The sequence below is a fragment of the Anabrus simplex genome, chromosome 2 (genome assembly GCF_040414725.1).
Source record: "Anabrus simplex isolate iqAnaSimp1 chromosome 2, ASM4041472v1, whole genome shotgun sequence".
In the NCBI taxonomy this organism is placed as follows: Eukaryota; Metazoa; Arthropoda; class Insecta; order Orthoptera; family Tettigoniidae; genus Anabrus; species Anabrus simplex.
This window is the reverse complement of record NC_090266.1, coordinates 1149682283-1149709158: the sequence shown is the minus strand read 5'-3', so window position 1 is coordinate 1149709158 and position 26876 is coordinate 1149682283. Positions and strand designations below refer to the sequence as shown.

Sequence of the window (26876 nt, the reverse complement as noted above, 5' to 3'; positions counted from 1 at the left end):
GCCGTAGTCCAGTTTTAATTTCAAATGTCTCTGATGTTTCACCCCTAAACTTCACTTTTGACTTGGTATTGGTGAGAGTCAATTTTATCATGTTTATTAATTTGGGGTGTAGTCCAAGGTGTCTTAAAATTTTAAACAGAGATTCTCTATGGATGCAATCATAAGCTTTCTTGAAATCTACAAATGTTATCACCATATCTCTGTTTCTTCTCCTGTTATAGTCCATTATCAACTTAAGACTCATGATCTGATCAGGACAGCTCCTCCAGGGTCTGAAACCTCCTTGATAGTCTCCTAGTTCTTTCTCAAGTTGTAAACTTATCCTATTAAGGATGATTATTGAAAATATTTTGTATGTTATGTCTAGGAGAGAGATTCCCCTGTAGTTATTAGGGTCGGTTTTGTCCCCTTTTTTGTGCAGAGGATGAATGAGGGCTGTTGTCCAGTGTTCTGGTAGTTCTTCTTTAATCCAAATAGAGACAAGTTGTTGATGGAGGGCAACTTTTGCTGAGGTTCCTGCATATTTCCAGATTTCTGCAAAGGTCTGATCTTCTCCTGGCGCTTTGTAGTTTTTTAATTTATTCAGAGCTTGGTAGACTTCCTTTATTGTGGGGGGATTGATGTTTTCTGGTGATGTTTTTATCGGGGTGCTGGTGTCCAAATGAAGGAGTTCTGTAGGTTCCTCACAATTTAAAAGCTTGTTGAAATGTTTAGCCAGAATTTCTGCATTGTCTTTATTGTTATGGGCCAGCTTACCATCTTCATCCTTCATCAGTAGGGTCGGGGGTTCATATTTTTGGAGCTGCTTTCTGAAGGTTTTGTAGTAGTCCCTTGATTTAGTTTTACTGAACTGTTCCTCAATTAACTGCAGGGTGTCCTTATGATGTTGTCTTTTTATTCTTCTTAAGACTTGGGTAGTTTCTTTTCTCTGTTTTACTAGCTTTTGATAGGATATTTCTGTCTTTTGGGACTGATGTAATAGCCATGCCTGATGTCTTTTCTCCACTGTTTCATCACATTCACTGTTCCACCATTGGTGTTTTTTACGTGGTTTAATTGGAGCTAGGTCTTCTGCAATTTGTTTAAGGTTGTGTACTAAGTCTTCAAGTTTGTCTGTGATTTTTATTTTTTCAGTTGCTTTCTGGTAATTTTTGTTGTTGATTAGCTGGGTAGGATCTATTTTTCTTTTAGTTTTAAGGGCTTGCTTTTGTTGTCTCCTCTGGGGAGTGAGTTTAATTTTAATTTTAACTACGTAGTGATCTGAACCTGTGTCTATTCCTCGGAGGACTCTGACGTTATAGATCTCTTTGTGGTGGTATTTGTCCATGCAGACGTGGTCCAGTTGCCATTCTCCTTTAGTGTAGTCAGGGTGTTTCCATGTTTTGAGTTTTTGAGGTTTCCTCTTAAAACATGTAGATTTTGAGATTAAATTATGGTTTCTACACAGGTCAACTAGTCTCTCTCCATTTTTATTTGTTTTCTTGTGTGCTGGCCATTTTCCGATGATGTCACGGTATTTTCTTTCTCTGCCTAGTTGAGCGTTGAAGTCGCCTATTAATAATTTTATATGGTGTTTGGGGATGTTATCTATGGTCTGGTCCAATAGGTCCCAAAATTCTCCTGTTTCCTCCTGGTCTTTTGGGGAGTTGTTTTTATCATTAGTGGGAGCATGGGCATTTATTATAGTATAGATTTTATTAGATGCCTTTAAGGTGAGCGTTGAGAGTCGTGGAGACTGTGATCTGAATTCTTGTACTGAGTTTATTATTTTAAGGCTGACCAAAAATCCTGTTCCAAATTGTGGGACATTCTTCATCACTCTCTTCCCGGGTATACCTTTATAAAGTCTGTACCCTTGAGATTCCAAGGCATCCTGGTCAGTGTTTCTAATTTCCTGTAATCCCATGATAAGAATTTTGTGTTGGTCCATTATGTCGGTGATCACTTTTAGTTTACCGGTTTGCATGAGTGAGTTTATGTTGTGTGTAGAGAAGTATGTTATCTGTTTTGGTTTGATTCTTGATTTTGTCTCATTCGTGTATGTAGTACTGGGGTATTTCCGTGCCTCCGACTTCACGGTATCTTTCAGGTGGCAGCCCACCGTATCCGAATGCTGCCTTCTCTGAACTCTTGGTTCAGCCGGTGGAGTATTCCTTAAAAGACCTTCCATGGTTGACTGTCAAGGTGTCACCTGTGTGGGACTAGGTCCCGAATTACAACTCTGGATGTGATCCAGTGATGGGATAATGAGGCCGCTCCTCTGGAGTACAGACGCCTTGTGCAGCCGCCCCTAACCTGGAGAACAGACGCTGCGTAATGGATTCCAGTGGCATTTCCTCCACTGTGGGGACCATCACCCCACCCAAAGGGGCTCATTCGCCCGAAGCCGTTGGCCCCCTTAGGGAGTCAGGTTATTTCCCGCCGCCCAACACTCGGCGAATTTAATCAATACTAAGTATCAAAAATTTTACGTAAGAACAAAATAATATTTTGTAAAATTGCCACTAAACCAGACGTGATACGCCCAAACTAATTTTTTTCTCGAATTCTGTGTTAAGAAATTCATAAAACCCACCTATTTTCGTTTTTACTGCACAAAAAAGTTTTTTTTTTTTTTTTTTTTTTGCAGGCCAGTGTTTTCATTCAATGGAGTGACCTTGAACTGCCCAGGATAAACACTGATAGGTCAAAGGCAGGAATGCAAGTGGAAGCATGAATACGGACTGCCGGGCAACTAGAGGTTGAGTGTAGATGGTACGGAAGGAAGGGGGTGGGAATATGAACACAAATATAAGGAAGGATAATCAGAAAACCCCACCTAAGTACATCATGACCCACTCTCTCGTATTCAAGAAAAATCAAGGAAAACCAAGGATGCAAAACCTTGGAGATAAAGTTGAATGGACCACGAAATTACCTCTACAAATTTATAACAACTCAAGTATAAATATATTTTATGATATAAGAACATTAACACCACCAACTGCCAAGAGATATACAAACCTTATAAATCGTTTAACTAGAAAGCACTTATAATACAGGAACTTGATCCTGAGTAAACAAGAATTTCAAGGGAACATAATAAAGGACAGTCAGCGCCCCACCTGAGACCAAGTACAAACTTCCCATTTCATTAACAGACATTTCTCAACCATAACATGAATTCCTATACAAATATCTCCACGAGGAAAACAAATATAAAGAGCTTAGAGTTGAAATTACAAAGCCAAGGATCCTAAATAGGTCCATGAGGAAAATATTTTTGAAATATACCAAGGACGAACTATATTTCAAACGACCATCTATGAGGGTTAAGGTTATACAGATAAAACTCTAAAAGGGAAAAATATGACAAATATTAATAACAAATAGGCAATTTGACCACAGATAGTAGAGATGAACAGGTAGTATCTGCATCATACATTCTGATTTTAGAGTTGCTCAGTTCATCTTTTGAAAGGAAGCACGTCGTGTACCTAACAAATTTAGCTTTGCCACCATATTTCAGTGTCTTGCAGAGATATCCAAAATTATATGTTACACATTTTAGGTCCACCTTATTTTCAACTGCCAAACAAGACCATACGACCTTCGATGAGGAACTGTAATGATTAGCACTCGCTTCCAGAGAGGATAAAAATGTGATCACTTGGAGTCCCCGTAGGGATTAATTACAAAGTGCGAAAAATGTTCACACCTCGTGCTTCACCCGCCAAGACATAATCCTGGTACACAAAATACACTGACTGACAGAGTAAATGCAACACCAAGGAGGAGTGGTTCGAAAGGGATGAAAGTTGGGGAAAAAACAGAGTCGGCACGGAAGAATAATTGATGTTTATTTCAAACCGATATGCAGGTTACACAATGCGCACGGCATCGACTCAGTAGGATGTAGGACCACCGCGAGCGGCGATGCACGCACAAACACGTCGAGGTACAGAGTCAATAAGAGTGCGGATGGTGTCCTGAGGGATGGTTCTCCATTCTCTGTCAACCATTTGCCACAGTTGGTCGTCCGTACGAGGCTGGGGCAGAGTTTGCAAACGGCGTCCAATGAGATCCCACACGTGTTCGATTGGTGAGAGATCCGGAGAGTACGCTGGCCACGGAAGCATCTGTACACCTCGTAGAGCCTGTTGGGAGATGCGAGCAGTGTGTGGGTGGGCATTATCCTGCTGAAACAGAGCAATGGGCAGCCCCTGAAGGTACGGGAGTGCCACCGGCCGCAGCACATGCTGCACGTAGCGGTGGGCATTTAACGTGCCTTGAATACGCACTAGAGGTGACGTGGAATCATACGCAATAGCGCCCCAAACCATGATGCCGCGTTGTCTAGCGGTAGGGCGCTCCACAGTTACTGCCGGATTTGACCTTTCTCCACGCCGACGCCACACTCGTCTGCGGTGACTATCACTGACAGAACAGAAGCGTGACTCATCGGAGAACACGACGTTCTGCCATTCCCTCATCCAAGTCGCTCTAGCCCGGCACCATGCCAGGCGTGCACGTCTATGCTGTGGAGTCAATGGTAGTCTTCTGAGCGGACACCGGGAGTGCAGGCCTCCTTCAACCAATCGACGGGAAATTGTTCTGGTCGATATTGGAACAGCCAGGGTGTCTTGCACATGCTGAAGAATGGCGGTTGACGTGGCGTGCGGGGCTGCCACCGCTTGGCGGCGGATGCGCCGATCCTCGTGTGCTGACGTCACTCGGGCTGCGCCTGGACCCCTTGCACGTGCCACATGTCCCTGCGCCAACCATCTTCGCCACAGGCGCTGCACCGTGGACACATCCCTATGGGTATCGGCTGCGATTTGACGAAGCGACCAACCTGCCCTTCTCAGCCCGATCACCATACCCCTCGTAAAGTCGTCTGTCTGCTGGAAATGCCTCCGTTGACGGCGGCCTGGCATTCTTAGCTATACACGTGTCCTGTGGCACACGACAACACGTTCTACAATGACTGTCGGCTGAGAAATCACGGTACGAAGTGGGCCATTCGCCAACGCCGTGTCCCATTTATCGTTCGCTACGTGCGCAGCACAGCGGCGCATTTCACATCATGAGCATACCTCAGTGACGTCAGTCTACCCTGCAATTGGCATAAAGTTCTGACCACTCCTTCTTGGTGTTGCATTTGCTCTGTCAGTCAGTGTATATACAGATACTGGAGACAAGCACCTGGGAAGTCCTCTCTCTCCAATAGGCCAAAGAATGTCTCATCGAGGTGATGGCACAATGCAGTATTTATATGTTTAGGGGAGAGGAGGGCAAAGTGGGGAGGAATGACACACACTTGAAGGGGCAGAAGAACATGCTGGAACTCATAGAAACTTGGAGAATGTGACAATGTTGACATCATCCGAGGTTTGGAAAAGAAAGCAAATGCCGTAATGCTGGCAAGGAGTAATGATCAGTTCTGAGTGAATTTTTGTGGAAGTAAGTTGAGTCCCTTTCAGATCGAAACTATTTGGCATGTTGTGAAATGTTAGGAGTTACTAGTGTTGTCTGACATTGTCAAAGGATGGACACCAAAGACTTCATCAACGAACCAACTGCAGTGTATGAAATGTGGATGTATTGCAGAAAAATGACCGAAAGGAAGAAGCATATTATCACAGAGATTTCTTTTTTTTTAATTTTTTTTTTGGTCACACCAACACTGACAGGTCTTATGGCAATGATGGGATAGGAAAGGGCCAGGAGTGAGAAGGAAGCCGCTATGGCCTTAATTAAGGTACAGCCCCACCGTTTGCCTGTTGTGAAAATGGGAAACCACAGAAAACCATCTTCAGGGCTGCCGACAGTGGGGTTTGAACCCACTACCTCCCGAATGCAAGCTCACAGCTGCGCGACTCTAAGTGCATAGCCAACATGCTTGGTCAGAGATTTCTGACTAGTTAATCCACACAGGATTATGTCAGTTTTGCCAACAAAAAGGTGCACATTTAGTCTTGTAGAACAAGTTCAAAAGATAACATTTGCTCCACTTCTTTTTGCTAGTGGTTTAACGTCGCACTAACATAACAAAGGGTTTTGGCGACAAGGGTGGGAAAGGGCTAGGATTTGGAAAGTAGAAGCCAGGGTCTTAATTAAGGTACAGGGCCAGCATTTGCCTGGTGTGAACATTTGCTCCAAATTGTCAAAAATTCCGCTTGTCACTTTCCTAACATATCCAAAGTTTATTGGCAAAGTGTGCATTGGATAAATGTATATTAAAGAGTATGATGAGAACATTTTTTTTCCTTTTACAATTTGCTTTATGCTGCACCAACACAGATAGGTCTTATGGCGACGATGGGATAGGAAAGGCCTAGGAGCGGAAAGGAAGTGGCCGTGGCCTTAATTAACGTACAGCCCCAGTATTTGCCTGGTGTGAAAATCACGAAAAACCATCTTCAGGGCAGCAGACAGTGGGGTCCGAATCCACTATATCCTGGATGCAAGCTCACAGCTGTACGCCCCTAACCGCACAGCCAACTGACCCGGTATATGACAAGAAACAATATTTTATTACAAAATACCATAGTATGCAACAAGGTATACAAAGTTTGACACTGATTCTTCCATACACAAGTCTGTTCAGTCTTTATGTCAGGAAGTGCACAACCCCAGCATTTGCCTGGAGTGAAAATGAGAAACCACAAAAACCATTATAAAGGCTGTGAACGGTGAGGTTTGAACGCACAATTTCCAAATATCAGTTTACAGCTTCCCTACCCATACTGCCATCTCGCTTGGTATATCCTGTCTTTCTAATGTGTCTTGTAGTGAGGCTATTAATATTAAATAATGAAGTCATAAAAATACAGGTACCACATACTGTAAAGAAAATCTTATGGGGTATATAAGACTGGTAGGCATGTTTGAATGCAGCACATTATAATTAGACTTGGGCAACTTTTGCACCTTATGCTGCTAAACTAAATTTTACATGCCTGTTCCATTTGCTTGTGTCTGTTCCTTTCCTTTTCAACTTCCCAACTGCAGGAATTTTTGATTGAGACCCCACTTTTTGCATTGATTCTTTATACAGTTTAGATACTGTTCTCACTACGTTGTTTTACCACAATCTATTTACTGTATATTTCAATCTCTGGTTTCATGATCATCTCCAGTACTCAAGCTGGCATGTTTAGATATTGGCACAGTTAGTTAATAACCATGTCATTTGCTTTTCATTACACTAAATATTTCTATGGTACTCTGAGGCATCATAGTGCTGGAATTTTGTCCCGCACGAGTTTTTTTACGTGCTGGTAAATCTACTTCTGCGAGGCAGACATTGTAAGATTACATACTGCACCGGGAATGCCGCTACAGAAGCGAAGTTCGAAGTATGTTTATTGAACTTCGCGCGAGGCGGAAGATATGCAGCCCGCCGAACTCAATGACGTCTGCGGCGAGTGACGTAGCCGCCTCGGGTGTCATCTACATGACCATATATGGTCGTGTTCCAGCCTACCTGCAGAAGTCTATTTTGCATTAGAATATTACTATTTTGACACTGCCATCGTAAAGACCATTATAATGGACGCAACCTGTCAACATTTCAGCGAAATCCACCGTATACTTTAAGAGTTATAAGGGTAGATAATACCCATGTTCTAGATACCTCCACACAATCGGGTATAAAAGGAGGACGACCCGGACTACAAAATCAGTATCTGTCACTCCACCGTCTCTGCAGCACGGGTGACGGGAGGAACGCTGTGAGTGCAGACCGAACCTATAGTTGGAAAAGTCTTTGAAATCCGAGTGTTGGAACTTTGTTATTTTCTTTAAGAGCCGCGTCGGGACTTTGGACTTCGTTATTTTCTTAAAGTATCGCGTTGGAACTTTGTTATTTTCTTCAAGTGCCACATTGGAACTTTATCATTTTCTTCAAGTGCCGCGTTGGGACTTTGTTATTTTCTTAATGTATCACGTTGGAACTTTGTTATTGTCTTCAAGTGCCACATTGGAATTTTGTCATTTTCTTCAAGTGCCGCGTTGGGACTTTGTTATTTTGTTCAAGTGTCGTGTTGGGACTTTGTTATCCAGTGACTATTGAAGGAACTTAGAATTCTCGTGAGTGTCGTGACTTCTGCAAGTACCACGTTTGAACTTATATTTCGAACTTGTGCTTTCGTGGATCAATTTCAGGAACATAGAAATTCTCCGAGTGTGGACTTGTGTTCTATGACAAGCTGTGTCAACGTAAACTGTCGTGTGAACGGTATGATTTTTCTTCCAAGTACCACATTGAACATGTGTCTTATGACAAACTGTGGAACTTAAGGTATTTTTTTTAACATTGCGTTCGATTGTGAAAATATGAAATACTTTCCGAGTACTGCATCAGAACTTGTGCTTAGGCTCGTGTCAACAAGATAGACTGTGACAACTTAGAATACACATGCCATGTTCCGAGGGAACATAGAACTTTCTAGCGTTATAAGTGAACTCACAATTTGCGGAGTTAGACTTTTTCCAAGTACCATTTTTCTTTAATGATTATTTACTTTGCTTATCAATGGAATAAGACATTTTCCGAGTGCTATTTCATTTACTAAGCTTATTGCAAATGTGCCAATGTGTTCCGAACCTTCATAAACTGTGCATTAAGAACTCTGGTGACTATAAACGGCAATCCTATAGAACATTCTAGTTTACTGTGCCTGTGTTAGTAAGCTCACGTCACGAACTTAACATTTTACACATTAATTCTACCAGTACAAGGTCAAATATTTAATGCAATCATCCTGTTTTTCAAGTGACTGTTTAGGAACATTTTCGATTCAATGAAGTGTCTGAATCAAGGATTTAGTAGCACTTATCACATTTCATTGTACGAGTAGATGCAATCATTGAAAGGTCATATCTATTTAACAGTGCCACAAGTAAATGGAGTGCCGTACAGGGACTTGCATGTGAATCACGTCTTAAAAATCGAACTCCGAAACGTGTGCGTCCAGAACTTCGAGAAATTCCAGAACTTCACATCCAGGCGGGCGTGGTTCCTACCCAGGCCGTATCCAGCGCCATCCCAGGACCCGGAGTTATCAACCGGCCACGACACTTCAATTCTACTGTATGAAGGTGATATTAACTTGTTTTCAATGGTCAATAAACTCAGATTATTCAAAAAAATCTCTAAGTTCGATGAACTATACCCCTCTCTGTACCAACTCCAATGTTTTAAGCCACACCCTAAGATATAGTCCATGCTCATCAATTTAGTGTCAAGCGCCGCTAAGATAAACATCTTTTCCTGGTACAGAGAGGAGGTAGAATACGTGGCGCCCAAGCTTCAAGGGCTCGATTCCATTGGAGTGTTAACATAAGACATTAACCTACAGCCCAAGCTAAGGTGACCAGTTTCAATCAGAATAGGAGTGCTTACAAATTTTAGTGAACACCATCCTAACTGAAAGTGTATAATTTAAGTGACTTGGTAGGAGTGATTTTCATTAACTTCAAAAGACTTGGTTTAAATAATTTAAGTTGAAACATTGGCACTAGGACTTAAGAACTTTTTGAACTTTTGACTGAATGCAAGTTCTGAAAAATATTTAATTCTTTTTTTGAAGTGTGTCAATCATTATTTCTGTACTTGGTACTAGCGTTATATATTTTAATAAAATGGAGGAGATTATGGCAGCGATCGAAGCTCTTAGGTTCAGTATGAGAGAACAACTTAATGAGTCTAGTTCTAATCTTGAACTTCAACTTAATGAGTCTAGTTCTAATCTTGAATGGCAACTTAAGGAATCCGTAGTTCAGATCAATGCCGAAGTAGACAAGAAATTTGTAGAAGCGAATGCCACCTTAGAACAAAAACTTACTCAGGCTGGTGCTCGCATTGAACAAAAATTTAGAGTGTCCAACGCTAGGGTAGATGCAAAAATTTCCGAAATAAATGACCAATTGAAATATAACATGGAGGTCATGAAAGAAGAAATTAAAACCCAAGTTGTAGCCCTTCTCAAAGATGACATCAAAGCTATTCTTCCAAGTTCTCAGGAAATTACTAAAGAGGTAGAAGACTTAAGAACTCAGTTTCAAGAATCACACTCACAATTATCCTTAGCCCAGGTTAAGATAGCTTCCATTCAGGAGAATCTTAGAGACACGCTTAAAACTGACATTCAAAGAGTAAATAATGAAGTCAGTCTTATAAAGAGTAAACAGGGAGAGTTTGATAAAAAAAAATTCATCTTAATTAGATACTAAGCATATTCAGATTACGCGTATATGCAGAGATGTGTCTGAGCTAAAAAGGGACCTTCAAGAAGAAGTTAAGGTGGTAGAAGGCACTATTAAACGACAAGTGGAAGACATTAAAACAGAACTACAGGGACAAATAGAAACTCTTGGTAGTAAGGTCTCTAATTTAGAACTAAAAGATATTCCCTTATTTTCATCAAGTTTACTGAAAACTAACGAGAACACAAATATTACCACTATCATCCAAATGGCGGATGAAAAGCCTGCTAAATTCTCAGGGAAGGAGGAATACACCGCTAGGGAATTTTTACTCAACACTGAAGAATTTTTTCAGAACAAAATCGATCCTGATCGACAGCTCCGTGTCGTTTCTAAGTTACTAGAGAGATGCGCCCTATCATGGTATTCCGCTTTTAAATCTTGCTTTAACACTTATTCCGAGTTCAAAGAAGCTCTACTGAAGCGCTTCTGGAATTCAGAGACGCAACATTTAATTAAGTTGCAGTTATATGCTAAGAAGTATAATACTTCTATAAATACATCCCGTTACTCAGATTATTTCATCGGGCAACTTAAGAAGATGCAATTTTTGGATCCACCATTGCCTGAACAAGAGCTGATCCAAGCGATCACAATACAATTCCCAGCCCAAGTCCAGGAGATTTTGGTAGCTGCTAATATACAATCTTTAGAACAAATGGATGGGATACTTCGCAGATTAGACACAGCCCATGCTCAATCTTTACCCAAAGGGGGTAAGACTAAAGAAATGACTACCAGTCCTGTCGCTATTGTGACACAAGGACGTCCAGATCCAGAAATAACAAACAAACTGCCTACACAACGAAACACACCTATCCGATATCGAGGGTATAAAGGGCGGCCGGACCGAGGGGGAGTGCCATACCAAAAGAAATCAACATGGAAGAAGCCAACAGAGGCCCAACAATTAGAGGACAGGATTTCTCATTGGGAAGAATTGAACAGACGATGGCAAGATACTCAAGAGTACTTGAAAGAACAGCGGAAAGGCGAGGATCAAGGAGGAGCCGCCTGATTAGAGTATCAGGAATCTGCTGGTAAAAGAAACTAAACACCTGCCCCGAACCCTAATGCGAAGGGAGCAAAAAAAAAAAAAACCTCCCATGTTCTCTTAGGAAGATTGCCTGAAAAAGGAAGGAGGGAAGAGCCGCTCTGCGTGACTCAGGTACATTATTGGCACGAAGAGGACTCGCATGAGAACATGACACCATCTAGGCCAACAATCCAACGTAGCCTGCCAGTAATCGCCATTAGGAATTGGCAACATCAAAGTTATGTCGCTGGTAGATTCAGGAGCTCAAGCCTCCCTCATTTCAGCTAGACTATTGGAAGCCATAAAGGAAAGACTTGATGTACTTGTGATGCCTGTTTCCCAACTTAGGATTAAAGGGATTGTAAAACTAAGGTTAAGTTATGAGTAGGTTCCCACCTTCCAATACTTATCAGTTTCTATATAATAGGTTTATTAATTACATAATATAAACCATATAACCTCTAGTACATGTTTCGTTCCGATTATGGAACATCTTCAGCTAAAATTTGACAAAATGCCATTTTATCATATCTTTTAGCATTTGTATCATAACATCAATGTGTTTTAATTGTCTTGCCATTTTGTCAAATTTTAGCTGAAGATGTTCCATAATCAGAACGAAACATGTACTAGAAATGATATGGTTTATATTATGTAATTAATAAACCTATTATATAGAAATTGATAAGTATTGGAAGGTGGGGAACCTACTCATAACTTAACCTTAGTTGTGTTGAGCCAATACGGAATAAATATGAGATTTATAAGCTGTAAAGGGATTGTTCCAGATAAGTGCATTAAATGTAAATTACAGACTTTTGTAGAATTCATCGTGGAACATGTTCAATTTGAGCACGTTTTTCTAGTGATTTCTCAGATGAAATTCAATGTTATCCTTGGTTCTGATTTCCTTATCAAACATGGAGGAGTGATTGATTATACTGCAAGCGTCATTACATTTTATTATGTTGACCCTGTAGAATTACAGGTGATCGAAGGAGACGATGGTCGGATACACGGGATAGATACCCCACAAGAAGAATTCGATGGTGAGAATAGCGATGCTGCACCAGTCGAAAATGAAGAGGGTGATCCCGATGAAGTGGGATCCGTCGAAGATGTACCCCTGACAGATGAGATGTACGACGATGGTCCAGACTATGTCAGCTCCATAGTCAATGTAACTGAAGACTCAGCGGCCGACAAAGACGTTACAGATTCAGTCCAGAAAATTTTCAAAACTTATCCAGACGTGTTCAAATGACAAGCCCGCAGAGATCCGAGATTTTAGATATCATCTGGATGTCAAGGATACTTCCACATACAAGAAACGTCCCTATCCTAGAGTAGGAAGATGCAGAGCAGAAGCAAGAACACACATCACACAGATGGAACCACCGAGGGAATATACACTGACTGACAGAGCAAATGCAACAACAAGAAGGAGTGGTTCGAAAGGGATGAAAGTTGGGGAAAAAACAGAGACGGCATGGAAGAATAATTGATGTTTATTTCAAACCGATATGCAGGTTACACAATGCGCACGGCATCGACTCAGTAGGATGTAGGACCACCGCGAGCGGCGATGCACGCAGAAACACGTCGAGGTACAGGGTCAATAAGAGTGCGGATGGTGTCCTGAGGGATGGTTCTCCATTCTCTGTCAACCATTTGCCACAGTTGGTCGTCCGTACGAGGCTGGGGCAGAGTTTGCAAACAGCGTCCAATGAGATCCCACACGTGTTCGATTGGTGAGAGATCCGGAGAGTACGCTGGCCACGGAAGCATCTATACACCTCGTAGAGCCTGTTGGGAGATGCGAGCAGTGTGTGGGCGGGCATTATCCTGCTGAAACAGAGCAATGGGCAGCCCCTGAAGGTACGGGAGTGCCACCGGCCGCAGCACATGCTGCACGTAGCGGTGGGCATTTAACGTGCCTTGAATATGCACTAGAGGTGACGTGGAATCATACGCAATAGCGCCCCAAACCATGATGCCGCGTTGTCTAGCGGTAGGGCGCTCCACAGTTACTGCCGGATTTGACCTTTCTCCACGCCGACGCCACACTCGTCTGCGGTGACGATCACTGACAGAACAGAAGCGTGACTCATCGGAGAACACGACGTTCCGCCATTCCCTCATCCAAGTCGCTCTAGCCCGGTACCATGCCAGGCGTGCACGTCTATGCTGTGGAGTCAATGGTAGTCTTCTGAGCAGACGCCGGGAGTGCAGGCCTCCTTCAACCAATCGACGGGAAATTGTTCTGGTCGATATTGGAACAGCCAGGGTGTCTTGCACATGCTGAAGAATGGCGGTTGACGTGGCGTGCGGGGCTGCCACCGCTTGGCGGCGGATGCGCCGATCCTCGCGTGCTGACGTCACTCGGGCTATGCCTGGACCCCTCGCACGTGCCACATGTCCCTGCGCCAAACATCTTCGCCACAGGCGCTGCACCGTGGACACATCCCTATGGGTATCGGCTGCGATTTGACGAAGCGACCAACCTGCCCTTCTCAGCCCGATCACCATACCCCTCGTAAAGTCGTCTGTCTGCTGGAAATGCCTCCGTTGACGGCGGCCTGGCATTCTTAGCTATACACGTGTCCTGTGGCACACGACAACACGTTCTACAATGACTGTCGGCTGAGAAATCACGGTAGGAAGTGGGCCATTCGCCAACGCCGTGTCCCATTTATCGTTCGCTACGTGCGCAGCACAGCGGCGCGTTTCACATCATAAGCATACCTCAGTGACGTCAGTCTACCCTGCAATTGGCATAAAGTTCTGACCACTCCTTCTTGGTGTTGCATTTGCTCTGTCAGTCAGTGTATAATGCTTCTAGCTTAAAAACATACTTCGAAAGAGAAGCATAAAGAAAATCCTGATCGAATTTTCTTTGCCCCGAGAGGAGGGACATGTACCGGGAACGCCGCTACGGAAGAGAAGTTCGAAGTATGTTTATTGAACTTTGCGCGAGGCGGAAGATATGCAGCCCGCCGAACTCAATGACGTCCGCGGCGAGTGACGTAGCCGCCTCGGGTGTTCTCTACATGACCATATATGGTCGTGTTCCAGCCTAATTGCAAAAGTCTATTTTGCGTTAAAATATTACTATTTTGACACTGCCATCGTAAAGACCATTATAATGGACGCAACATTTCAACATTTCAGGGAAATCCACCGTATACTTTAAGAGGTATAAGGGTAGATAATACCCATGTTCTAGATACCTCCACACAATCGGGTATTAAAGGAGGACGACCCGGACTACAAAATCAGTATCTATCACTCCACCGTCTCTGCAGCACGGGTGACGGGAGGAGCGCTGTGAGTGCAGACCGAACCTATAGTTGGAAAAGTCTTTGAAATCCGAGTGTTGGAACTTTGTTATTTTCTTAATGTATCACGTTGGGACTTTGTTATTTTCTTAATGTATCACATTGGAACTTTGTCATTTTCTTCAAGTGCCGCGTTGGGACTTTGTCATTTTCTTCAAGTGTCGCGTTGGGACTTTGTTATCCAGTGACTATTGAAGGAACTTAGAATTCTCGTGAGTGTCGTGACTTCTGCAAGTACCACGTTTGAACTTATATTTCGAACTTGTGCTTTCGTGGATCAATTTCAGGAAATTTCTTAGAAATTCTCCAAGTCTGTAAGTTGGACTTGTGTTCTATGACAAGCTGTGTCAACGTAAACTGTCGTGTGAATGGTATAATTTTTCTTCCAAGTACCACATTGAACTTGTGTCTTATGACAAACTGTGGAACTTAAGGTATTTTTTTTAACATTGCGTTCGATTGTGAAAATATGAAATACTTTCCGAGTACTGCATCAGAACTTGTGCTTAGGCTCGTGTCAACATGACAGACTGTGACAACTTAGAATACACATGCCATGTTCCGAGGGAACATAGAACTTTCTAGCGTTATAAGTGAACTCACAATTTGCGGAGTTAGACTTTTTCCAAGTACCATTTTTCTTTAATGATTATTTACTTTGCTTATCAATGGAATAAGACATTTTCCGAGTGCTATTTCAATTACTAAGCTTATTGCAAATGTGCCAATGTGTTCCGAACCTTCATAAACTGTGCATTAAGAACTCTGGTGACTATAAACGGCAATCCTATAGAACATTCTAGTTTACTCTGCCTGTGTTAGTAAGCTCACGTCAAGAACTTAACATTTTACACATTAATTCTACCAGTACAAGGTCAAATATTTAATGCAATCATCCTGTTTTTCAAGTGACTGTTTAGGAACATTTTCGATTCAATGAAGTGTCTGAATCAAGGATTTAGTAACACTTGTCACATTTCATTGTACAAGTAGATGCAATCATTGAAAGGTCATATCTATTTAACAGTGCCACAAATAAATGGAGTGCCGTACAGGGACTTGCACGTGAATCCCGTCTTAAAAATCGAACTCCGGAACGTGTGCGTCCAGAACTTCGAGAAATTCCAGAACTTCACATCCAGGCGGGCGTGGTTCCTACCCAGGCCGTATCCAGCGCCATCCCAGGACCCGGAGTTATCAACCGGCCACGACACTTCAATTCTACTGTATGAAGGTGATATTAACTTGTTTTCAATGGTCAATAAACTCAGATTATCCAAAAAAATCTCTAAGTTCGATGAACTATACCCCTCTCTGTACCAACTCCAATGTTTTAAGTCACACCCTAAGATATAGTCCATGCTGATCAATTTAGTGTCAAGCACCTCTAAGATAAACATCTTTTCCTGGTACAATACATATTCAACACTAAATTAATTAGAAACCTAATAGTATCGGATTGAGCCGGGATCAAACCCAACAAGATGGGTTTACATGGCCTTCACTTCTACCATCTGAGCAACTCAGCCCGGCAAAAACACTAACAGTGAAGGACTCATTCAACATACGTAATAATGGCGTGTGGTCTCCGGAGAGACCTGGTGCAGGTCTTTTGATTTGACGCCTGTATGCGACCTGCGTGTCGTAATGAGGATAAAATTATGATGAAGACGACACATACACCTAGTCCCCGTGCCAGGGGAGTTAACCAATTATGGTTAAAATTCCCGACCCTGCCGGGAATCGAACCCGGGACCCCTGTGACCAAAGGCCAGCACGCTAACCATTTAGCCGTGGAGCTGGACATTCAACATAGGTCACTGCCCTCATAACTGTACTAAAACTGGGTGCAACAGTCTGGAGAGAAGTGTAAATAGATTCTACCATCTAACACTAGTACACAAGACAATCTAATATGGACAACATTTTCATGAAGCTGAAATACTCTGCAGAGGATCACCAATCAGACACATATATATTCAACAGTAAATTAATTAGAAACATAATACTGTATACCCACAAGATACATTCATGACTGGGAAGGTGTTAGAGTGTGAAAAAAATTTATGTAGAGTGCATACTCATATAACAGCTAATAAGTATATTAAATTCTTACCTAAGTGTACTGCCATAAAGTAACACAGCAGGACATTCAAAATCTGACATTCCTTCCTTGTTGCTTTGTTTCGTTTCGAGGGCAATATTGATATTTAAGTTCTGAGATCGGAAAGCCCGGAAAGAATCGTGTTCCTGGAACATTAAGCAGATTACATTAGTAACCTTTGACAGATCTAGTCAGTTAGTAAGAAAACAATGAGCATGGTTAACTTGATTACATATGAAACTTCAACTGTAGATATTTTAGTTTGCAAGAAAGATGCAAGTAACCAAGTTTGGAGCTTTACACAGCTGTTAATCTAATAACTTTCAGTCATGACAGACATTTTTACAAGGAATCTGAACCAGTGCATTCCTGATGGATATTTGAGCAACAGTTACATTGGTGGAAAGCTAGTAATAATGTCATGCTACTATGCCCCACTGATTTTCAGCTGTTAACATTCTTAACAGATTCTGAGATGTAGAACTGAATCTGTTAGTTTGGGAATGATCGACTGATTGTGACACTGAGAGTGGCTTGAGAGATGTCTACTGAGAGTATATTAGGACAGTATTGTGTTATAACGGAACCAAAATACAGTGTTTATGAAGAAAACTATCCCGTCATCGCCATATCCATATGTGTATTTAAAAGACTAGACACCACATTCATCTTCCCTGTTTGTATAGAATCATCATGCACATATGAGCACATGCTCTCTCATACCATAAGGGAATAGCCATAGTTTTCCATCACAAAAATGCTTGCTTTCCTCCAAGTTAGCCATGCTTCTAATCAAGGTAAGTGCAGAAGACATTTTCAAAATGGATAATCACATTTACTGTACATGGTTCAAATTTCATGCAAAACCAAGGGGTCCTGCATATACTGATCATAACTAAGATTTAAATTGCATGCTCGTTTGCTTGCATTTTAAGCTCAAGGAAGAATATTTCAGAATTAAGGAACACATTCGGTTGTTGTTTCATGAAAGGAGCTTGGGATACTGTGTTCAACAACCGTATGTACTCAATTCATAGAAATCTGTCCAATAACACATACTGTGATGTCTGCACTGGTGTGTGTATTTATCAACTTGGACTATGGATGGGAAATGAATGACTATGGTCCTACACACTGAATATAAATGAATACTCCAAGCATATTTTTATAGGGATTTAGCAAAGAAAAACTTTGAAGCATGCATGATTTGAAATAAGGTTGGTACAACTTTGCCTCAAACAACGGATCCTATTATACTATAGTGTTGTCCAGTCTTTATCTGTGTGGCATCAGTAACATGTTAGAAGTGAAGTCTGAACCACGTGTTAAGTACGGCTACCACTTTTTATAATTGGTCATGCATGGGAAAGAAAGAAAAGAAAAAAAAAGAGCTTAGGGTTATTGAAGATGCAGGCTACAGTGGAAACCGTGCAGCAGGAAGAAAGCACTATGTCAGGAAAAGTTCTACTTGCACCTGGCAAAAAAAACAAGTAATTGTCGGGTATTTTGCACAACATATTCCTATACAGCTAAAACCAGACAGCACACTCATTACAACGCACAGGCAAAACTAGCCAATTACAAACATGACATGGAAGAAAGACTACACCCCGTAGAGTGCATTGATAAAGGTGAATCGGTACAAAGTATTTGTAAACTTCTAATCTTGGGAAAAGCACGGTGAATGATTGGCGTTGTAATAGACAGGCTATTGAAAGTTTCTGTACTTGAACGGAAACCGAAAAGGCATTTTCAACATGTCACACCTTAAGAAAATCAAAAAATGAATTGTTAGATGAAGTGTAATGGGTTCGGTTCATGCAGGAGCGGCAAAGAGGCACTCCAATTAGTGGTCCAATTTTAAAAGAAAAAGCTATTTTCCTACACTCAAAACTTCAAAACGAGGGGACATTTTTTGCTAGTGACGGATGGCTTACATGCTGGAGTAAACATCATGGAATTAATCTCCTTGGCATATATTGTGAAAAAATTTCAGCTGACAACATAGCAGCGAGTGATTTTTCAAAAATATTTACTGACATCATTACCCAAGCAAACCTTACTCGAAAGCAAGCATACAATACTGAAGAACTGGGGCTAAATTACAAACTTTTGCTGGTGCTAAGGAAATTTGAGCCCCAGGTTTTTAAGCCAGTAAAGAAAGAATAAGCTGCCTCTTTCTGTGATTGGAAAATCATCAAAATCCCTTCAAGTGTACTACAGGTCACAAAAGTCAGCTTGGATGGAATCTTACCTGTTTAAGGTATGGTTTATAAGTGAATTTGCTCCTGAAGTGAAACACCATTTGATAACTTCGAAGTTGCCAGTAAAAGCACTGCTATTGCTAGACAATGCACTCACCCATCCAGAGAAACTTGGATGTGAAGGTGAAAGTGGTTCACTTTTTACAATCTTGGTTTGTAACTTGATGTTAGTGTGTCTCTGACAGCCAGGTCAGGTATCACACAGTGACCTCGAAGGATATTCCCATTTAACGCCCTTAAGGACGGATGCAAACTCACTTTAAGAACATCGGCATTATTCCATCTTTGATAATTGATCATTTTGACTACTTAGCTGTTTTATTAATTACATACATCAGATTCATACTATGGATCATCTACAGTCAGTGATATACATGTTACTCTCATAAGACTTAATGTGTTCTAGATGAAATCATTTGTTCACGGCCCAATTTTAACTGTTGTTTTTTAGCATTTCAAAAACCATTATTAGGTTGTTTTACCTGTAGTTTGAACATAATCTTTTGATTATTTTAGAACATTTGTTATTTTGTATGATGCAACCTGTACACAAGTGGAACATTCCTATCAAGTTTTTTAAATTAGTCCATTCTCATTACTTCAAAAGACTAGTGTCAAGTGAAGACCCAATAATTTTAATGTGGATAAAGTGTTTCACAATGAATTTAAAATTTTAGCTCAGGGTTTACAAAGCCCATTTTATTTAATGATTGTATCCTTGTTTTAGTTTAACTTGTATAAATGAATAGCTGAAGATGACTGAGTCAAATGGTTGAACTAGGCCTATTCGTAAAAAATACTGATTAGGTGGAATAAAACATCAAGTTACAAAACCAAGATTTTAAAATGTGCATTACATCCATCAATACTGGCAAAAATGAAAATTATTGCTTATAGGTGGGAGTGGTATTAGACTCCACTAAATGTAACAAGCATTGCACAGCCAATGACCAAGAGGAAGATACTGCCAAAAGTTTCTTTCAGAGATTTTTGTAAAGCTGGATAATGAAGACAACATAAATTGGATCGAGGACTTGATGAAAATCAACATGAAAGATATGATTTACATGGTGGCTAAGGCATATGATGAAATAATGGATCCACACTTGTAAAGTCTTAGAGATAAGTCTGGCCAAATGTACAAGAGATTGTTGAAGAACGTAAGGAAGAAACACTTAAAGCAGATGACAAGCCTAATCTTCAGGATTCTCAACAAGATGGCAACGCAACTCAGTTACACGACCTACAGCAGCTGCCTAACTCGGGTGATCTTCTGATACAAGGTGTTCTGGATTGTACAGATGGTAAAAATGAACTTGATAATGAAATATTAAATGATGAAGAAATTGTGCAAGCTGTTATTCGACAGGACAAAGAAGTAGAAGTCAATGATGAAGAAGCAGGAAATGAAAAGGGAAAATGAGTCAAGCTGAGGGAAGAGTTAATTTTTTTACAACTGGCTGTACGTCGCACCAAAACTGACACAGAAAGGTCTTATGGTGATGATGGGACAGGAAAGGTCTAGGAGTGGGAAGGAAAAAGCCGTCCCTGTTGAGAAAATGAGAAACTACAGAAAACCATTTTCAAGGCTGCCGACAGTGGGGTTCGAACCCACTATCTCCCGAATACAAGCTCACAGTTGTGTGCCCCTAACCGCATGGTCAACTTGCCTGGTGAGGGAAGTGCAGCTTTACAATCAGCAGTGACTTATATCGAGCAGCAGACAGAAGCAACAACAGTTGATGTCATGTTTATAAAGAAGTGGTGTGATTTTGCTTCCAGAAAAAAAAAAAGCAATTGATGTGGGGGAAAAAAAAAAAAAAAATGACCAATTTCTTTTATTTTTTTTAATTCTGCAGAGTTTATGACACAGTACTATACCGTAATGAGAGTTCCTTTTGTTTACGACAGTCTGTGTTTATACAAAGTGTTTGAGTACCTTTACAAACTAAATTCTGAGTTCTGTAATATGTTTTTCTGCATTTAATTATCCACCACGAGTGTTTATCTCTCATTGGTAGTGGAACTTCAATAGTGTATGGAGACATCATAAAGACCTCAACCCATTTTGGGTGAGTACACCTGGGAAATATACATTAATACTACTTGCCCTATAATGGGTTCTTTATTTATGTACCATATTTCACTGAAGCTAAATACTGGTATTTATAGCATATTGTCGGTTAGTCTAGCCTAGGGTCTGGTCCTGAGATGGCTGAACTAGAGGGAATCTACTGTATATAGAATCGGTTTGGAGTACATCATTATGTAAGATTAATTTCTTGTAAACAAAACACAAATTAAGGCCATTTTTTAAATTTCTAAATTCTCTCCTGAAATTAGGGTGTACAGATTATTTGATGGCACAGATTATTCACGTATATACCGTACACCAAGTTTTTCAAGGAACAACTATCACAGAATCACAGAATCAATCCATGCATAAAAATAAAATAAAAAGCACAACTGACTATTTACATTCCTTTCTCCCTGTGCATTCTGGCCAACAGTAAAAGAGAATTTTACATTCAGAGAAAATATACTGAGGTGACAAACCTGATTGCTGGAATATTCTGGAAGTTTGTCAGGAGCACAAGGCATCACAGAATGGTGGTCATTGGGGTCTGCTAAACAGACCCAATTCAACTTCACACTAAGTTTCAAATTGGGTATGTGAAGAAGTCTACAATCATCATATTTGGAGGCAGTTCTTACAAATACGTTAAGATCTCCTTTGAAAACGACTTTGGCTGAAAAGTAGTATACAATATTTGTTAACAAAGTGGTTAATCTCAATTATGTGATGTGATATTTCATTTACAACAGGAGAAAATAACTAGCACAAAACAATAGCTGATAAAAAATTTAGTGGAATACAATGTGTTTCATGAGGAATTACTGCCATTTATGGATGCAATTTTTGAAAATATTTCAAACAAAAATGTAGTGTAAATCAAATTGTATTTACAAAATTACAACAATTTGACAGTTGTTTCTTAAGTAACTTTTTCTTTTAGTCTTACGAATAAAAGAAAGATAAAAATACAAATGAATGTTCAGAAATAATTTCTTTTATGCTCGACGATACCGAAATATAAGTATTATATGCCAGAAAAATGAATCTTAATGAGGCTCATTATAGTTCAAGTTTCATTATGAGACAGGTTCTCCACCAATCAGAATTCAGATTTTCGTTATGATACAACTGTTTGACCAATTAGGTAAGGATAGCAAAATCAAATATGTCGGACACACATATTAACATCAATGCACCTTCTACTTCCAATATTCCGCAACACCACGGCACATCCCCGCAAAATTACTTCACCAACTGTACAATAAACAATTCGTATTTGAAATAAAGCTAGATTATGATAACCATCTATCAAAGCTTTAAAAACATATGCCACTGTGAAGGTCTCTGATCCTGTCACGGAATATTCAATAACCCAGCGCATGCGCTCTGCGCCTGTTCAGTAAACTCAACTGTCAAGAGACATCTCGACAGAAATTTATGAATATTTAAAAAATAGAGTTATAATTATCGTCGAGCATAATTAGTGGTACGCAACTCGTCTATAATGGTTATTAAGACACTTGTATGGAAATTATAAAACTTGTGTCTTAATTATTGCCATTATAGGCTTGTTGCATAATGTACTATTACTAGCTAATAGTGGTAAGTCCTCATGAACTTCCCTCTCCATAATAAGAAAAATAATGTATGTATATATATATTTCATTTTTTGTAAAGTTTTGATGTTGGCCTAACACATACAGATTTCAGTGAAGATGATAAAGGACTATAAAACAGGACATACCATTAGTCCAGTCCATGACAACATCACTCCACGTGAGCTCCATTTCCTCGGTGGTGTTGTATGGGTCTAGGGATGCATGCAGCAAAACAGTCATTTGACGTATACACAATGTAAGGCGACCATGCCAAAGGAGACGCATTTTATCCCAGAAAGGCAAAGGAGGGCTTGGGTCTTGTGATGGTGCAATTATCCTCTCAAAGCCTAAAATTAAAAACTGTAATTAGATTCTCAGAACCTAAAAATAAAATTTTAAAAGGAAAATAACCAGAATTTTCACAAACTCAGACCACAAATATTACACAAGTAATGTTCAGAGACACAGGCATGCCAGAAATTTATCAACATAAACAGTTTAATACAAACTGGTAAGATGAAACAGCTGACCAATGCCCTCCACGAAAATAAAATCGCAGTAATGGCTCTGCAAGAAACTCGCTTCACTGACGAAGATACGTTTGAGTCTGAAGGGTATCGGTTCTTCAAGAGCAGATCCCATAAGAGAGTAATGAAAAACACCCCTATCTTCGGTACAGCTTTTGCTGTCAACACCAGAATTCTTAGGTCAGTCTCAAATTTTGAAGCTGTTAATGATAGGTTATGCCTACTATCCCTGCGTTGTGCAAATAAAACATATACGCTAGTCAATGCACATGCTCCAACTAATGAACAAAACAAAAAAGACCTGGAAGGCACAGATAGATTCTGGAACATCCTGGATGCCAGATTAGCGAAAATCCCAAAGCACCACGTCAAGATCCTATTGGGTGATTTTAATGCACAGGTAGGACGTGAACGGAAACGCAGGAAAGTTGTTGGGCTCTACCCAGCACACAAAAGAACCAACAAGAATGGAGAACGCCTCGTTGAACTATGTGATAACCACAACCTCCAACTGATGTCAACACACTTTCGTCACTTACGAAGAAAACAGATGACATGGAGACGCCCAAACAAAACAATAGGAGAATTCCAAATAGACCATGTCGCTATATCTCGAAGATACAGTCCGGAAATCATGCACGTTACCGTAAAAAAGGGAATAAACATAGACTCAGATCACTATGTATCAGTAATAAAGTATCGGCCAATCCCTCTCAAGAAAAATAAGAACAAACCTACCATAATTCGCTTTGACACAAAAAAGCTCAGAGAAAGAGAGAATGAATTCAAAGAACTTGCCCAACTAGTGGAAAAAGACTTCAACAGCACAAGAAAGCAGATGATACAAGCTGCAAAAGGAGTGGCAGAAATCAAGAAGAGGAAGAAGCACACGTGGTGGAACGATAACTGCGAGAAGACCTTAGGGGATCGTCTGAATGCCTGGAAAAAGTATTACACCTCGAAAAAAGAAGAAGATTGGAAGATGTACAAAACACAACAAGCACAAACAGCAAAAATAATACGCAGTGAGAAACGCAAGTATGAAAAGGAACTCCTGGACAAGATTGAGCAAGACTTTCATAGAGGTGAGACCTGTGAATACTTCAGAAATTTTAAAAAGAAGGTACAAGGATACAAGGCACCTTCCCTTTGCTTTCTAAGGGAAGATAGAACTCTTGCAACATCAAATGAAGAAAACTGCAAAATCTTGGCCAAGTATTTTAACGACCTTCTAAACTGTGAAAAACCAGCCAACCCCATCAAAACAAACAAACCAGTGAGCCAAAACCTGCCATCTTCTCCACCAAATCGCGATGAAATCAAACACCACATAAAGAGACTGAAAAATAACCAGGCTCCTGGTGAAGACTCCATGATTGCGGAACTGTGGAAACATGCCCCGGAAGAAGCAATTGACATCCTACACCAAACCATCGTAGATATATGGGAAAAAGAACAATTACCAGAGGACTGGAAGCTAGCCTTGATCCATCCTTTACACAAGAAAGGAAATATAAGAGATGTGAACAATTACCGTGGAATTTCTCTTCTGCCAGTAGCCTACAAGATCCTGTCACTATCTATTCTTGAAAGACTAGAACAGCAAATTGAGCACAAACTCGGGGAATACCAAGCAGGTTTTCGGAAAGGCCGATCAAGTGCAGAACAAATACTTAACCTAAAAACCGTAATAAGATACCATATGCTGAGAGGTCGAACCTATGTATCTACATTTGTAGACTTCAGGAAAGCATACGACTCCATCGACCGTGATGTGTTGCTTAACATCCTTGCAGAAATGGGAGTCGATGAGAAACTGCTGGTATTACGATCTCCCTATATACTCTATGTTTCCCTACCTTGCTTGGCGCTGCTTGCTTCAATTCTACGCTCGCCGCATGATGTACTCTGCTCACCTACTGTCAACTCGACTGATTACGTCAGCTGTGCTACACTTTGCCGTGCTTGTGTACTGTGCACCACGTGACTTTATTCTTTCTAGAACTCGCTAGTGTGTATAGCCTTCGCTTCGTTTCTGGAAACTTCCTTTCCTCTTTAAATTGCTCTCTCCGCCCATCCATCCTTGAGTGGGGCTTTCGTGGCGGAGTGGTGGATTTACACACGCTAACAACTGTGTGCTGTGCTATTATGTCAACTTCAGTTGGACATTATCTGCTACAACTCGGTGAGCAAGGCTTATAACACATTTGTTTACATTTGGACTTTACCTTTGTTCTGGCATTTGCCTATTATAAATACTTTACTCAGTCAAGTGGCAAGGCTTCGCTTTAAAACTTTCACACAGACTCTTTCTACTTATGAACTGCGCTACGGACTATTTGCAAAACGGAAGCTTCTTCAGTTCTTATTTATGATCTATTGCTACTGCTAAACTATTCAATTACCCGGTGAAGAAGATCCTTTCTCATCCTAGTCCCCTTTCCCTTCCCATGCGTCCTTTTTCTTTTCAGGGTTCTGGTTTCGATGCATATTGTATACTTTTGTAAATGTGGCACATCTTTTTTAGATTTTTCTTCCATTTCCAAATTTTTATCTGGTTGTTAACTTATGGTTGTGTTGTTAAAATATATTTATATATTATTTTGCACTGTTATTCTGGTCATCTTCTTTTGGGCCTAGTTCCTTCCTTACTGCGCGATTTTCCTCATCATAGCCTACTTCTTATTATATTTTATTAAGCACGTTTGATCACCTAGTGTTATCTTATCAATTATGGTACATTTTATTTCATTGTGGTATATCAAACTATAAATATAATAATATCCCGTCGTAGCCCCGACACTGGCGATAATAAGGGCAACACTAACTAATAACAAATCCAAAGTAAAATTCTAAGGATGTCTCTCTGAACCCTTTGAGATCAAGACAGGCGTTCGACAGGGAGATGGGCTGTCACCTCTTTTGTTCAACTGCGTACTTGAGAAGGTAATACAGGAGTGGCGAAAGACGTTAAAAGAAAGAAACCTTTACAAACCCGTAAGGATAGGGGCAAAGAAAAATGGAGTGGAAATAGATTGCTTAGCATTCGCTGATGATATAGCCCTTATGGCAGAAAATTTCGAAAGTGCAACAGAACAGATCAATGTGTTGAAGGAAGTAGCAGAACAAACAGGTTTACAAATTTCCTTTCAAAAGACAGAAGTAATGTCAAATATCAAAGATGATACGGCACAACTAAACACCAAATATGGAACGATAAACAGTGTTAGTAAATTTAAATACCTTGGGGAATGGATTCAGCAAAATGGACTTGACAAAGAGGCCATAGCAGCAAGAATCAAGAAAATGGAAGTCACTTTCCAAACCACCCGCAACATTTACAACAAAAAGTGCTTTTCCCTGAACACAAAAATTTGTCACTACAACACTGTCATCAAACCAGTATCACTGTATGCATCTGAATGCCTTATCCTGTCCGAGAAATGTTTGCTTGTGGATTTAGAGAGGAAAGAAAGAAAGATCCTACACACCATACTTGGTCCAAACTACAAAAATGGCATCTACATTAGAAAATCCAGGCAAGAAGTATACTCTAAGATAGAGAAGATCACGGACACAATGCGTAAAGGCAGAGTTCGCTTCTACGGTCATATACGACGGATGATCGACTCTCGATGAACGAAACGTATCTTCAGTATATTTGACGCAAAACCAAAAACG

General features: G+C 40.5%; 1 protein-coding gene across 1 annotated transcript in view; it reads right to left on the bottom strand.

The window, feature by feature from the left end:
- Positions 1–26876, bottom strand: part of hob (hobbit) — a 460559-nt gene that overhangs the window by 172612 nt on the left and 261071 nt on the right. Inside the window, exons 20-22 of the mRNA XM_067142110.2 lie at positions 22815–23015; positions 21550–21743; positions 16742–16875 (exon numbers count right to left, since the gene is read on the bottom strand). Coding sequence (XP_066998211.2) covers positions 16742–16875; positions 21550–21743; positions 22815–23015 — 529 coding nt within the window. The remainder of the gene's footprint in view (positions 1–16741; positions 16876–21549; positions 21744–22814; positions 23016–26876) is intronic.